We start from the raw sequence: 16,225 nt of genomic DNA, 5'->3' as shown, positions 1-16,225 counted from the left end.
ATTTATCCCTGTGATGTGAAACCTGCATTTTCAGCAGCCATTACTCCAGTCATCAGTGTCACATGATTCTTCAGAAATCATTCTTATATGCTGATTTGATTTTTTCTTTCTTTTTAATTACAAAAAAATAGGATTGTTTGGTGAATAGAAAGTTTCAAAGAATAGCTGTAATTCTGAAATATTATTAATTTAATGCATCCTTGCTGAATAAAAGTATTTCTTTCTTTCAAAAACATATACCTATAAGGGATGAGAACCCAGAAATTAATAGATGTGTTATTATGGCGTTTCAAAAGGTCAAACATATTATATCATTAAAGCGAATATAAAGCATGCATAATATGATATAGTATAATGTTGCTTTATTCATCAGGGGCATCTCAAGGAAAATGGGTTTTCATAGCCTTTGTTCTAAAAGCCATTAAGCTCCACAAAAGGTTCAGAGTACGCTATAATAATTGATTTCTTGATTCAGGGCGCCTCTATACTCTAAGATACAAAGGTGTCAATGCTAATTACACGCACATAAGCAAGTGACCCATGACACAAGGGTTGTGTGTACATGTGGTTTCCTGATTAACACAGAGAAGACAGATGATAAAGAAAGGATGCAGAGGCTATGGGATAGGGGCAGAATAAGAAAGAGGTAAAAGACTCATTCCTCCTCTACTCCAGTATCAATAGGTCAAGCCTGGTCGACAGACTCATTACCATGGCCTCACTACACTCCTGTCACACTATCCATCAGTGTGCCTCCGTCAAGCACAGGAACAGCATGCTTCCTACTGTCTTCATCTATGTCCTATGTCCTTCATAAACCATCTCAAAACTAACATTCTGCTGGAAAATATTTGTTATTTTACAATCAAAAATATCAACATTACTATGTTGATGTTGATTCGTCATAATATTTTCCACTAAGATCCTTTTTTTTTTTTTTTTTTTTTGGTAATATGGAATTGCAGTAGTTAGTATCAGTATGAGTGAAATTTTGATTATTGCTTCTATACCACACACACACAAATCGATTATTGTAAAATAAAACAAAGTATTTCTTATATCTGTATAATAATCCAGATTTATTTGGATTATCAGAAAGCATGTCATTCCCTCAGCACATGGAATCAATGGCAGAAAGACGATAAAAAATAGATTGTTTGTGACTATATCACAATATCAGTTGGGTCAAAATTATGTGTACTTTTAACTTACTCAACCACTTTATCATCCAAAACCTGATTATTAATATGTAATGTAAATATTTGACTCAACAGGTAAAAAAAAAAGACTTGACTACACATGGTGACCACAAATCTCAGTTTACTAGCCATCACAAATGACAACTTCAAGTTTATGAAAGTGAATATAAAATGCATCAGGGATCTCGTCTGTTTGACCACTGTTTTTCAGCTGAAGTGATTAAAGGTGTTGTTCAGTACATTACTTAAATTGAACAGCACACAGTAAGATGCCTGCCTTATAACTTCTCATCACTGTCCCCCTTCCCCTGCCATCATCTACTCCAACCACTGTCTTTAACCCTGCTGATTACTGAAATCCTTTCATCCTGGTCCCTCTCCTGTTCATCATCTTATTCCCCCTACAATTCTCCTGCTCAGCAACCTTCCAGCCAGCAGGATATGTCTCCACGCAGCCACCTGACAGCTCTTTGATTCCAGTCTCATCCTGTCTGCAACAAGCTATTTGCCTTCAATCTCGCTTGTCCTATTTTCCAAACACCATCTTTGTTGATTTGTTTGTCTCACACAATAAGCAAGCTCCCTAGGGTAATCTTGATTTTTTTTTGGGGGGGACATAAAATAAACATGTCTACAGTCCTAGTGGCGATAAAACATGAACTATTGATTTTGTTACAGTCTGAACAAATGACTTAAGATAGTCTTCAAACAAAATTGTTTGCTTTTGGCTTCATATTGTGATGAGACAAGATGAAAAAAGAGACAGGAGCACAGCATGTATTGTATTGTATTGTATTTTATAGTTGTGTGTGTGTGTGTGTGTGTGTGTGTGAGGTGAACAATGTTCCAGTGTCACACTGTGCTTATGTTCCATTAGCAACTCACAGTAATGTTTTTTTTTCTTCTTCTTAAATTTACTAAAGTTTGCATCCCAGTTGCATTTACATGATTTATGTCATGTCAAATCAGTATTGTCTTTTGAGAAATTGAGATAAAAAAAATTCTCTTCTCCACTTAACTAAGATGTGCTACTTGTCTTGACAAATTACAAAGTGAAGAGAACTCTTTAATTTCAACTATGTTTGACGCTCCTTCAGCTGCAAATTAAAAGGATAATATAGCATTTACTCACCCTCATGTCATGCCAAACCAGTATGACAGAAATTCCATTTTTGAGTGAACTATTTCATCCCATCAATTCTGCAAACCACTTGTCCTTTGTAGAATAACAAGAATGTTAGAGCCTATTCATCCTTGCTTTAATATTTATTGATTTGACAGGACTTTTATTCATAGCTACTGAAAGTGTGTCTGTGTGCACATCTCATCAGCACGCCTGTGTTCCCTCAAATCCATGATTTTTTTATGAATTTGAATCCTTTTTCATGGTCATCTCTGCTTTGCATTTTCTTTCCTTTTATGCACAGTTGGTTGTCTTGAGGTATGTTGGACAAAATTTCGACCTCAGAATGCCTAGGTTTCTTTTTTGTGGGTTGTGCCCTATGGTAACATGGCTCTGACACCCCTTGTTTTCTTACACATTACATTCCCTCACATTTTTTACTGGTTTTCTTCATGGTTTTACTGTTCACTGTGAGCTTTACTTTTAAAAATAAAGATAACAGAAAGAACCAAAAAGGTTCTTCAAAACCTTTAGTTGCCCAAATAATCTTTCAGTCATAAGTTCTTGAAAGAACCATTTTTTCCAACTCTTAAAAAGGTTCTTCATTGGCATTCCATGAAGAAATTATTTTGCTTTTTTTTTTTAATGTTGCTGATTCTTTCTGGTTGCCACTAAAGAAATACTGTGCAAGTGAACATTTTTATTATTGTTAAAGATTCTTATTTATCAGTTTATTATTTATTGTTGAAATTAAACTGTTGCATGTCATTTCTGCCTGTAGATTGTCATCGTGGATGTTAGACTTGACAAATCCTAAATAAGCATCTTAGTCTGTCAAAACCAACCCTACACCTTTCCTTATCCAACATAAAGCTGCGATTGCAAGGGAGAAAATATTTTATTCTTAAATTTCTGAAAATCAGTTTCACTATTGGCTATTTAATATGTACAGTAAATGACTGTAAAATGCTACAGTATCACTATAGTGGGCAGATCCATTCTGGGGCCACTACACATAAAGAGCAGCATTTAACATACACAATCCCACAGCTTCAATGCAAATTTTATGCCCCTAGTGCTTCCTCCATTTTACATCACAGCTGCGATTGCAGAAGATCAGGCAATGGCTCTTTGATGTCTCCATCCTGAGACACCCACCCTCCACTCAGAAGTATAATAGGGAAGCTGCTTGAGCATTGCCTGAGGAGAAGAATGAATCACCACTACTGCAGCTCACTCACTTTCAGGGTCCTGCTGCCAGAGTCCTGCTCTGTTTAATTGAAATCGCACCAGAATGACCCAAGTGTCAGTTGTAGGAATTGAAAGGGTCCCAGAATCAAAAGTGCAATGTCACATTTTATGAAATGTTAGTGTCATTTAACATTTTATTTTCTTCACAAAACTAAAAGGAAAAGAACATTGTTAAATGTATTCGTCTTGGTTGCTTTGTAAGTGAAAGCACAAAACACTGCACGAGTGAAAGGCAGTCCGTTCAATCATATTTAATTCCAGCAGTTGAAAATAACACCAGAGGGAGGAATGAAGGGAAGGTGGGAGGGAGGAGGTGGATGGAGGTCAGCGTTGGTTTGGCAACAGCAATTTCATTTGAAGATGGGACCTAAAGCTGTGAAGATTATGATATAAAATTTTGCTCCAGGTTATTTTGTTGGATTAATTTTGAATGCGAGCACTAAATTATTAACAACGGACGGCATATTTTGTACAGATATTTTAAGAGGAAAGGCAACCATTTAAATGCTACAGTACATGAAACCCTCATGATGAAGGTACTGTAGGCCTACTCTATGCCTTCTGCAGAATAAACTACGGTTTGTGAGCTTGATCTAAGTTATCAGAAACTTCTTGTAAGTAAGGTAAAGCTTACTTTTGTCACAAAAAAAAAAAAAAAAAAAAAAAAACAATCAGATGTGACCAGAATTCCATCATTTGGACTATTTTTGAAATACAAAGGGGCTATGAATTGTCTCAGCAACTGGATAAATATACACCAACTGTTTGATCTTGCTTTTTCTGATTTTGTTGAATAATATCCATGTCCATGAGACCATTGCCTATCCAGTGTTTTGCTTTTTTGTGCAATGAATGTGCACTTCGTAAGTTTTTAGAGGTGAAATTTGCTGTCTTCTAATGGAGTAGGTACTGGCAGTTTATACTTGCTCAGGTAATATTTTTCACATACTAGTCTTTTAGGGATGGCTTTCTTCATAATGTCATTTGGGTCTTGGTGTAGAATGACAGATCTGCTCTGACAAGGCTAACATTCGATTACCTCAAACCACCAGATTCATCCATGCAGAAGAGCTGATGGAATATAAACGAATATAAACCACAGATGCTGATAGAAAAGCCAAAGTTCGGTTGTGCATCTTTATAAAATGCTTACAATCATACATCATGCATTTCTATGTTATATGATGCATATACTAATGTGACACTCCAAAGCAGTACATTTTACATAAAAATAAATAAACATTTCAAATAGAATAGGAAAATTAAATGTTTGTGAGTAAATAAAATTATAATTGAATGTCACCACAGGTACAGTATGTAACACTGCAGTATTTCTGCATTTATGCAATTATGAAACAAGATAGATACTTGATTGAGGGATGGCTTCTCATTTACTCTAGACTTGAAGCTGTACCAGGAGACAAGTGGATGGCGGGGAGGTCTTCCTAGATCTTACTGGGCTGTTTTAAAGTGATTGTGTACTGCAGAATTTATGTGTATAACCCTCTGAGGCCTGACATTTTGAAATGAAGGATGGTTTTAGTGCTGAGGTCTGAAATGCAAATTGCCCTTTGAAGAGGCATCTGGGGTGTTTCATTACTATGGCAAAGATAAACAGTTCTCTCCCTCTCACTGTATCAAGTGACCTGAAGCTCAGAGTCCTTCACAAGGTCACATGCAGTGGTGGTTTACCAGAGTTTTGACATTTTTGTCTCACGTAGGTTGTAATTATACTGGGATGCATCAAAGATCAAAGTTGTAATTAAAAGTCTGAAGTGCTGTTTTTACTCCATGCAATCAGTTCCAGTGTTACTCTAATTGTGTGCTTAATTTAACACAATGAGGCATGTTAAAACATCTTCAAACACTGCACTTACCTTTCATTACTGCTTTGATTTATGATTATACATCATGTGTAGTCTCTTTCATCTTCAAAGTACTGAAACAAAAAAATTATAGTTTTCAGATTGTTTCAGAAAATATCACACTTTCATGTAGGGTTGGGTATGGATTGTGTTTGTTTTTTTTGTTTTTTTTAATGATACCGGTGCCAAATCGATACATTTAAAAATGGTAATGGTGCCTGAACCAATACTTAAAAAAAAAAAAAAGATCCCAAAATAAACAAATATACATTTCATTCACATGCTCTCATTTCCCGAGTTGTGCTTCCCTTACTCTAAGGTTGTATTTCACGTTTTATATTAATTATTACATTTTCAAAAGAAAATAACAACATGATTGTTTTATAAAGTATGCGTTCATACAGTATGTGTTAATGGTTAGATTTTCGCTGGAGGAAACAGATGGTGTGATGAGCGGTGAACACAGCGAAAACTTAATAGTAGATGGGAAACCGATTGCTCCCTTATGTCCTATTGTAAACTGTATTTATAACAAAGAACTGCACAGATACAGTTATTCTAACAATCTATCGATAAACACACACCTCATGTCCTCTGTTTCTGTATGAGTCTGCGCGGGCTGCTCCGCTGTGGTCTGTGGATTGAAAAACGCTGAAAGACAGGAAGAAGACGAATTCTGCCACTGTTTTTATATGCAAGTTAAAGGGAACTGACTCTGAGGCGATCACTAATTTGTGTACAAGTTATGTAGCTATTCGCTATAGCCCCACTAAAATTGGCCTAGCGACACCCCTGCTTCTTACGTACATTTCAGAGAACCAGGACAAATATTTCAATCGATTGCTCTGATTTGGTTCTACTACATACCGGTTGAATAAGTAGCCAAACCTACTGTCATGGAAGATTTGAAGCATGTTTACATTCAGCATGGTTGCATTCTTGTTTAGACACTTAGCGTTACTCAGTCATGTTTTCACATATAGATTTTCAGTTGGATTGACACCAGAACATTGAGCAGACTAGTGTTGCATGTTCTCAAGCCACTCATTTGCATCTTTATTTGCATCTGTTAGGCCTACTGTTTAAGATGCACAAAATCAATGCTGATTAAAAGCATTGATTTTTAAATTTAAGGCTACTCAGAGTTTTATACCGCAGACTTCAGATCAGTCACAACCACTTACTTTGTACATGGTTGTTTCTACTTTATAGCTTCTTTTGTTACACCATCACCATCATACAGACAAGTGTTCTGCAGGGCTGTTGATATGGTTTACTGGTGGACCTTGTCTTGTACAACTCATTTATTGAATTGTCTATGGCTTCCCTGGCGAGTCTTTAGCTTCTTTCTATTTGACAATATTTGATTGACAACCTGTTGTAAGCTAAATCTTCAAGGAATGCTCTTTAAGTCTACAGAGTGTCCTTGAGTGTCTTTCATAATAATAATCCCTTATAACTGAAGTAGTTTCATATTTTATTGACAGCTGAAACTTGCAAAAAACTTCAAAGGAGAAACTTGACAACATTTAATGGCTTCTTTCTTGAGTTTTTAACCTTTTTTTTTTTTTTTTACCTAAAATTTTTACCATGGTACAAAACCTGTTCAGAGCCATAGAATATTTCATGAAAACCAAAAGACACCAAAAACACCAATATTTTATTGTATTCCTTTTGAAGATTTGTCTTTTGGAAGGGTTAAAGTCCCTTATCAATATTTCAATGTAAATATTTAATGAGATGTTAATGTGGTTTACAGGATATAGAAATGATTCTGCTAGCTGGCAAATTACAGGCCTCAAGCATAATTTCTCTCTCATCTTTTACTATGAGATCTCAGCTTAGTTTTTTTTTTTTCAGTGTAAACATTAGAGTCAGAGTTATGGTAATGCATAATGACATAACACCCTCATGTTTTTACACAGCACATTATCATCTTTTGTTCCAGTGAAAATTTTCACATTTTCATTTTATTTATTTAATTTTTCATCAAAGAGGGAAATGGATGGGTTCTGTGTGGAGTACATTTACTGTGTTTTGACTTTAACTTTAACTGCAGTGCCCATAATATCATATTCTATCATCTGCCCTTCTAAACTTTCTTTTATTCCCTCTAGCCTAAAAAATCAGCTGTGTGTCCAGTGAACCAATAGGAAGTACAAGATGATTGGATTGATGTCAGACAAGCTGTGATCAGCTTGCCCAGGATTTTCTGCCTCCCTTTCTCTCCTTCTTTTACTCTGTTGTCTTACTCTCAACTTGACTGCAATAGAAGATTGAAGATCCTCTTAAAGTCAGCCTTTAGTCATCCTGAACCCTTCCTCTTCCTCCCAGCCTCCTCTACAGCAGCTCTCTTCCTCAGACTCAGAATCTCTTGAGGAGATGTGACTTCATCCAGTGATGCCCATCTGGTACTTATTCTGTTATCACACCTGAAGTTGATATAGCTAATCTCAGTCAGTTGTTGTGTGCATGACTGAATACTTCTTGTTGTTAATTTCTGAGCTAAGCAATATTTGTCCAAAATCTGCCAAATTAATAGTTATAATCATAAACATTAACATGAAAGAGAAAAGAGAATGCACTCTATAGAAGCTCTATAAACTCTAGTCCACCTTTATTTTTATGTCTCTCATTTTTAATGCACTGTTTGTTTTTTGTGTGCAAACAATACACGTTATACAAATACCTGTGATTTTTGCCTGAAAATATGGGCATTTTGGGCAGGGTCCTATGGAAACAAAATGTATTAAATGTGTTTATTGTATGTATGTGTGAAATGTGGATAGCTGTTTGATGAATGGGTTTTTGAGAATATTTGTAAGCTAATGTGAGCCTATTCAAATTTCTGGTCTGGTTTTTATGAAATTTTTAACGTTTTGAACAGAATGAAGTTATAAATGTCTTCAGAAGAAGATCGGAAAACAGATCAAGCAGCTAATCCTTCATACAGTTTGTGGCGAGTGGGGCGGGGCCGAGAGGCGTGGGAACGAGGAGTGAGGCCAGGTGTAGTGATTGGAGATGAGCTACACCTGCGCCCCACCGCCAGTTCTTCCGTCATCGGGAAGAAGGAGGCGGGAACCGGCGCACAATCAAAAGACATTTTAATAATTCCAAAATAAACAAAACAGAAAGAGCCAATACATAAAATAATGTCCCAGGCCTGGTCCTCTCTCGTCCTTCTCTATAGTCGCTCCAGTTTTATATCGTTCCGTCTCCTACGTGGGACTCAACATGCCTCTCGGCCCCGCCCCACTCGCCACATACCCCCATCGCCCCTCGCAGGCCGGGGGGTACCCTCGAGACTGCGCTCTACTCCCCACCCCCCCACCCTTCACCCCCCCCCCCCCCTTACCTCCGGTGCGGACCGCTCCTGGGGACCTGCGGGAACCTGGGGGTAGGACAGACGAGGCGAGAGAAAAGGAGACGGAAGGAGGAGCGACAGGGACGAGAGAGGGGAGAGAGGAAAAAAATAAATAAAAATTGCGGTTCCCAGACGCACTGCTGCGGATTCCATCACGGAGGCGGCAGGCTCCAGCCCCCTGGCGAACGGCGCCGACTCCTCCGCTCCCTCACGGACGGCAGCCGCCCCTCCACATCGTGGGCGGCCGGCAGCGAGCTCGCCCGTCCCCAGCAACTCGCTCCAGCCCACCGCCTCGAGCGTCCATGGCGGCACATACCTCGCCTGCTCGAGGGCACCACGGATTCACCACAGCGGCGAGGGATCTTCAGCAGCGCGTCCCTCCTTCTCCCGGGCTTCGGCACCACTGTAATGATATACAACTCCATACTCATCGGGAAGAAGGAGGCGGGAACCGGTGCACAATCAAAAGACATTTTAATAATTCCAAAATAAACAAAACAGCACGTCAGCCCCTCACGGCGACTGACGCATAAAATAATGTCCCAGGCCTGGTCCTCTCTCGTCCTTCACTATAGTCGCTCCAGTTTTATATCCTTCCATCTCCTACGTGGGACTCGATACTGGCGGTGGGGCGCAGGTGTAGCTCATCTCCAATCACTACACCTGGCCTCACTCCTCGTTCCCACGCCTCTCGGCCCCGCCCCACTCGCCACACAGTTGTTCATCGGTTATTTTATATGCCTGTTTCCTTTTACATGTCACAGTGAAAATTAGAAGGTGTGTACAAATTTACTGTAATAATGTTTTTCGATAATATTCTAAAAATACTTTAAAAATATTATTATTTAAAAGGGTATTTTAAAAGATAATATAGTTATTGAGTGGTCATTATTCATTTACACTACATGTAGTTAAATTTGTTTAAAAAGTACCAATTTGAAGGTTTACTTTAAAATTGAATTTATGAATTTTGATTGCACAGCTCTTTGAAATACTTCATTCTGATTGGTCAATGTTTGGATTCCAATGTCAAATATTTCTGCATACTACCCATTGTCTACTCATCCAGGTTTTCTTTGCTCTGTGATCCTGATCTATTTCTCTGTTGTCTCTACAAGTGAGCTAATAGAGTCATTTCAACCCAGATCAACTAAAAAATATGTATGTTAATGTAAGTACAGTTACATCATCATCTCAAAACAAGCTCCTTTTAAGGGGACATCGGATGTAATTGTCACTTTTTTAGTGCTTATTTAGATATTTATTTATTTTTTTGAATTTATTTAGGTTTCTGACATGTCTGCCAGTTAGAAAGGCTGAAATGAAAACACAAAAGGTAAAAAGAGTGTCATTTTAAATGACCACTGAGGAATTTTTTAACGAAAATATGTTACAGACATTTCATGGAGACCCTAAATAATTAAACTTACTTGTGAAAAATCCGATGTCTGCTTTAAAGTGACACAAAGACAGGGTTACATTTTTCTTGATAAATGTTGATTGCACATTATCCCTTCCTTGTTTTACTCTTTATAGAAAGATGTCAATGTTTATTCCTTCATACAAGCAAGAAATAGAAAAATGTTTAATTAATCATAATGTGAAGAAACAGTTAATCAAAGTCAGATCTCCAGATCAGAACGGAACATATTTAGTAGGATGATTTTAATATATACAAATCACAATTCAGTGCACAAGTAATCACCAGAGCTCTGTCACAAAGATGGAAGTATCCATTTATGCATTGTTTCATTGGAACTTATGTGTGTTCCCTTTAAGAGAGTGCTTTGTGCTCTGGGTCATGTGATCAACTGTGTCTGAAACAAAATAAAAGGCACTTCAAATTATCACATTTGCATTGTCTTGATTTCTACCTTCATTAGGGTGTTTACAGTAGATATGCTTTTACAGTAGATATCACTAGAGAAGCCAGACTCTGAAAAACTGGGTGTGCCACATTTATTGACGGATTAATTTGAAAAAAAAAAAAAAAAAAAACTGACTCTGCGTGTCACTAATGATACAGAATAGACTGGGCTGATGTGTAAAACTATACTTGGGCTCGCCACATAACCATAAAACTATGTAAACAATATTGCTTCTGTCCGGCTGTCTATCAAGTAGATTTTTTATTATAGAATTTAAGCAGGGAGTTCTGCGATATATTGCTATCTAGCAAAGTTTAGTCAAACATTTAGTCTCTATCTATCAGAATGTGTGGCAAACGTCTCCCAGCATTGGATTGGTTGGCAGTCCAAATGTTGGCAAATTATTTTTAAAAATGAAAATCATTTAAATATTGAATTACATAAGTAAACAACAATAGATCAAGTTTAGAAAAACATTTTTTTATTAAGACTATAAAAAAATATTCTGCATTTATTTTTAGGTATGCCAGCTGTGTGTGGCACTGGCACACCCGTGGCTACACCATTGGTAGATATGCTCAGTGGTAATTTCTCTGTGGGACATAATTTCCTAATTTGAGCTGCAAGGAGTGGCACAGGTTTGTAATTCACTCTGCAGGGAGTACAAGTCTTCATCAAATATAATTAACATTCAGACATTCCATTTCTGACACTAATTAAGTTGCAGAATGACATAAAATTGCCTGCCAGAATCCCACTATGCTTCCAATACTTCACCTTAGATTATAAAAAATATACACTATCCTCCTTTTCCTCTCAAAGGACCAATATTCAGACAACCATGTTCATTCCAAGCACCTCTCCACATTCAGTCTCTCTGCGAGTCAAAGCTATTTATTTCGTAATGAACTTTTCTAATGAAACGTTCCAATGCTGTGCCCCCTTTCATGCATTCTGACCCATAGAGATAGATTATTCTAATTAAGTGATGCCGGCAATGGCGGCACCTCATCAGAAGGCTTGAGTCATTAATTCTGTTCATGAGGAAATTTAAATAATGGAATGTAAATGGGGAGTTCTCCCAAAAGCGAGCTGACTGTGTGGAGATGTTAATGTGGGCAAATGACAGTGTGTAATAAAGCAGCTCTGTCCATCTCAAACAAGTCCAATGACTGGCCTGAAAAAAAGATATAACTCATCCCTAAGTTCATTGTGAAAGCTTTGATGTGCTTTTAGTCTCACAGGTGTTCTTATAGAATAGCAGAGCTATCTACGTCTGCCTGATTGTTATTTTTGGTATACAGGTAAGTGCCTTTTAGGGCCAATAGCCCACAGCTCACCCGAACCATAAATAATCCATTCCTCTAAGCCTCTGTTGTGTGTCCTTGCAGTGAAAAAGCATATCTGTGGGAGGCCTGTAACAGTCAGGGGTATCTGTTTTTCCACATTAGTGTTTGCAAAGGATATCCACTTTGTGGAGAGCTACAAAGATCAGGAAGTCAAAGCAAGCCAACAGTGGATGTACAGTACATAACATGAAAAATTGTCCAAAACCATAGCATGGTTTTTCACTACTTAATAACTGCATATGAGCATGCAGTATGAAAACATGACCGAAAGTGTCTTCCTGGGGCAAAGCTCAACAATAAGAATGGCCTGATGGAATAGTCACGTGTGATTATGAATTCATGGAGTTACATTACAGCTTTGTACTTTCCACAACACAATATATATATATTGCAAAAAAAATAAATATAGATTATTCATTTGTCATATAGGGCAAGTGAAAATTAGGAATTACTGGCTCAACTGGTTAGCAGGAAATATAAATACATGCATACATAAATAATACTTGCTAAATATTGTCTCCACTGTAAATTTCATTTTCCATTTAAATATGTTATGCTATTATAATTCCCTGTTTTAAACAGATTTTGAGTATTACATTACAAGCCATCGGAAATTAACATGAATCCGTTTTTAATTATGCATTAACGTTTTTTTTCTTCTTTCTGCATAAATTCTGGTGTGGTGGGGGTGGGTGCTTGTGAGGAACTGCAGGGTTTGAACAGATGAAAAGCTAATAATTAATGAAATCGTAAAAATGTCAAATTGAAATAAAGCATTTTAAAATCATTCAAAATAAAACAATTATTAAAATGATTAAATATTATTCAATATAATTAAAAAATTTACCACGTCATGTGAAAATAATATGTGAGCATGGAACAGTTTGGAGTTTGGAAATCCCTGCTCTGAGGCATTTCACTGTACAGGAAGAAACATAGTTTTGGATAATCGCCTACATAGTAAGAAATAGATGAAGACTCAAACTTACCCACATCCACATCTCATCCAGAGAAACTGGTTTTGATTGTTCCTACACAGAAGCAGCAACAAATCATAATTAACAGCTAACCCCTAATGCCCATACACAGTCACAGAACATAAGTGGAATGAGTCATATAGAGTAGCTTTATGAATGAAGAGAGTGGAATAGATTAGCTGCAGTCTGTTTCAGTTAGCTCTAGCATGACTGAAGCCCTGGTTTTAGCCAGTGGGAGACACCCAGGTTGTCAAGGTACATCCATCTGGACTGTCTCCCACATTGCCCCTGTGCGTGTCTATCCGTTGCGGTAGTGTCACTTGCTTTTAGAATATGTGTATGTAAACAGCTCCATCTCTCTCTCTCTCTCTCTGTCTGTGTGTGTGTGTGTGTGTGTGTGTGTCTTGCTCTGACATTTCTATGCTGTGAGCACAGGGGGCGGAATGTCTGTCAGTGTGTGTTAGTTCGCCACCAGTCAGGACCTGCAGTCAGAGGCTAAACAGGAGCACTGTTTTCTGCCGCTGTTGTGCTAGTCAGCATCACACATCTCCAGAGAGGCATATCCTCAGCTTAATATAACCCCTCCTCCCCTAAGGTTTTCTGTGACTCCTAACCCCATCAATTTCCTAATGCAAGGAAGTACAGGGACCTAAATTTGTCTTTAGTAACATATATTAGGTGCTGTGGCTTTCTAACATGCATTAATAATCTTTTTAATGCTCCACCAGATCACAATTTATTCAGGATGAAATGCTCTACATGGCAACATTATGAAGCTGGTTTAAACAGAATTATTAAATTAGGCAACTGAAGAACTGGTCATGTGTTCACTTGCTACAAGACTTTCTACAATATTTGCTTTTCAAATTTGAAATGTTTGCATTTCAAATGTGTTTGTTTTGATACAATAATTAAAATGACACAGTATAAATAAATTAGTTTCAGTCCTAAATACAGTTGGTATAGAAAATAATTTTGCAGCCTTAAATGAAGACGAAAACCATTTTTGATTTATCTAGCTGTATTTACTTGGTGCAACTTATATCATCCAAGTAAAATCTATAACACCAATATGTCAGAAAAATAATCATTTAGTTGGAAAAAAGATCACCCCCTTGTGTCACTATTGAAGTTGAGTTGAACCACCAATATTTGCCCACTTTTCTTTGCAGAAATGCTCAAGTTCAGTTAAGTGAGCGTTTGTGAACTGTAGTCTTCAAGTCATTCCACAGATTTTCACTGGGGTTTAAGTCTGGGCTTTGACTAGCTACTGGTGGCCGTTCGTGCAATATTTACGGGACACATCCTGGCCAGGATTTCTATACAGTATTTGGCTTTGTTTTCCTGTTTTCAAAGTTGCTGAAGGTAATGACTGAAAAGTAGCTTGCCCAATAACGTGCAGGCATTGTACATAATTGACCAATCATGGCACGTGATTAGTCACGGTGGAGTTTAATGAGAATGTGCGACACCTGCGCCACTCCCCAGTCTCGAATCCCACGGAGGAGCTCCGGAAGGATAAAAGGAGGAGTGTCACCTGATCATGTTGTAGTTACATGTTCAAGTTGATTGGAAATCAGTCAAATGTTCTGAAAATAAAAATAAAAATCAATTTAATTTGTTTTGCCATATCATCCAGCCCTACATCCCATACAAGCCACATGTGGAGAATTTGTGACCTTCTTGTTACATGCACACAATGACTGCTCTTTATAATAAACTCCTGCATCTGCTTCAGAGTTGCTGTTGGACTCTTAGTCGCCTCTCTGACCTCCTGCTCTTTCATCCAGTTCAGAGTAAAGTCCTGATCCAGGGAGGGTCTGTGTTGTACCAAACAGTATCCACTGTGCTTCTAGGCATTGATAAAGCTTTTGAAAAAAATTCTATCCATCCCCTGACTTGTGCCTGTCCACAACTTTATCCCAGAGATCTTTTGACAGTGTCTTGCCACCCTTAGTTGATTGCTTGCTTCAGGTCCACTACCAAGGACTGAAATTCTCCAGGAAAGTGCTTTTCATGCTGAACTAATCAAAATGACCAGAGCTAATCACAATTAAAAGACAAATGGCTTTGTGTGGGTTACAACAACACGGCATGGATTTGCACAAAACACAAATTCTGGAATAAACCACTATAGCTAACTGAAATTGCTTATTTTTGTTGATTCTTCTTACTTTAAACTATTGTTGTATGTGAAAATATTTTTTAAATAAATAGTTTTCAACTTGGTCAACATGGTTTCATCTTTATAATTTTAGCATACGGTAGTAATAACTGGTTCAAAAATGTTGCTGTACAAACCAAACTATGTTGGCTGTCCACAAAATTTCACTACTAATTAGGTTTACTACTAATTAACTTTATAAATAAGAACATTACTTATTAGAAATGGGTGCAAAACCCAAAACGTTCCCAAGTTCTTTTCTTTTTACTGACTTCATAGCTCACATTACTCGTTCATAATCATAAGTGAAAAACATTCAGCTTAGTCTATGAAACTTTTTTTCAAGCTTCAGGGAATAAATATCCATTCATCCATTATTCATTTGTTCAAAGGCCAGCAGCTACTCCAGTGTGCAGCTGCTCTTCCTTCTCCTCAATCCCCTTTCCATCATCCCTGTTGGATCAGTCTTACACGAACTCAAGCTGCAGTGGGTCTCCTGTATAATATATCCCAGTTCATTTCAGGTCTAACTGAAGAAGAACACAAGACATCTCGCAAGCTGTTATTGCAGAAATATAATAACGAGAGTTCTGAAAAGAGGACTAGAGTCTTTCGAATCAAGGTCAATCTGTCTGCTTAAGTATTCCATTGTTAGCATTCAAGAACAGATTCACCTAAAAGTAAATGGAATCACAATCTTTAATTTTTCTACTTATGAAGGCCATAATTCTGCACTGCATCAGTGTCTACTGTGCAAGTTTCATCTGTCAGCTCGAGCTGCTTGTACCATGTTAGTGTTGAGAACATCTAAATGTGTAGCTTATATTTTTTCTTCCCCTTTAACTGTATTTTCTTCTCTACTTTAATCCATCCACCATGTGTTTAGATGAACATATTGCATAGAGTAACAAATGTTTTATGTATGTTCTCTAGACTTTCAACAACTTTTCAACAATTCACTCATATGCCTTAAATCATGCATTTCTGAGACACAATGAATCATTCTTTCACAAGCAAAGTGAAGGTCTACTTACATCAGACAAATGCTAGTACATTGTACGTTGC

General features: G+C 37.5%; 1 protein-coding gene across 2 annotated transcripts in view; it reads left to right on the top strand.

Moving 5' to 3' along the window:
• zmat4a (zinc finger, matrin-type 4a) overlaps nucleotides 1-8,394 on the top strand; it is a 74,657-nt gene extending 66,263 nt beyond the window's left edge. For both annotated transcript variants that reach the window (XM_052592974.1, XM_052592975.1), the window contains exon 7: nucleotides 7,556-8,394. In XM_052592974.1, coding sequence (XP_052448934.1) covers nucleotides 7,556-7,583 — 28 coding nt within the window. In that variant the 3' untranslated portion in view covers nucleotides 7,584-8,394. The remainder of the gene's footprint in view (nucleotides 1-7,555) is intronic.
• The last annotated feature ends 7,831 nt before the right edge of the window (nucleotides 8,395-16,225 follow it).

Source organism: Carassius gibelio, chromosome A5, assembly GCF_023724105.1.
Source record: "Carassius gibelio isolate Cgi1373 ecotype wild population from Czech Republic chromosome A5, carGib1.2-hapl.c, whole genome shotgun sequence".
Lineage (NCBI taxonomy): Eukaryota > Metazoa > Chordata > Actinopteri > Cypriniformes > Cyprinidae > Carassius > Carassius gibelio.
The sequence above is the reverse complement of the archived record's forward strand: the minus strand, read 5'-3'. Positions and strand labels throughout refer to the sequence as shown.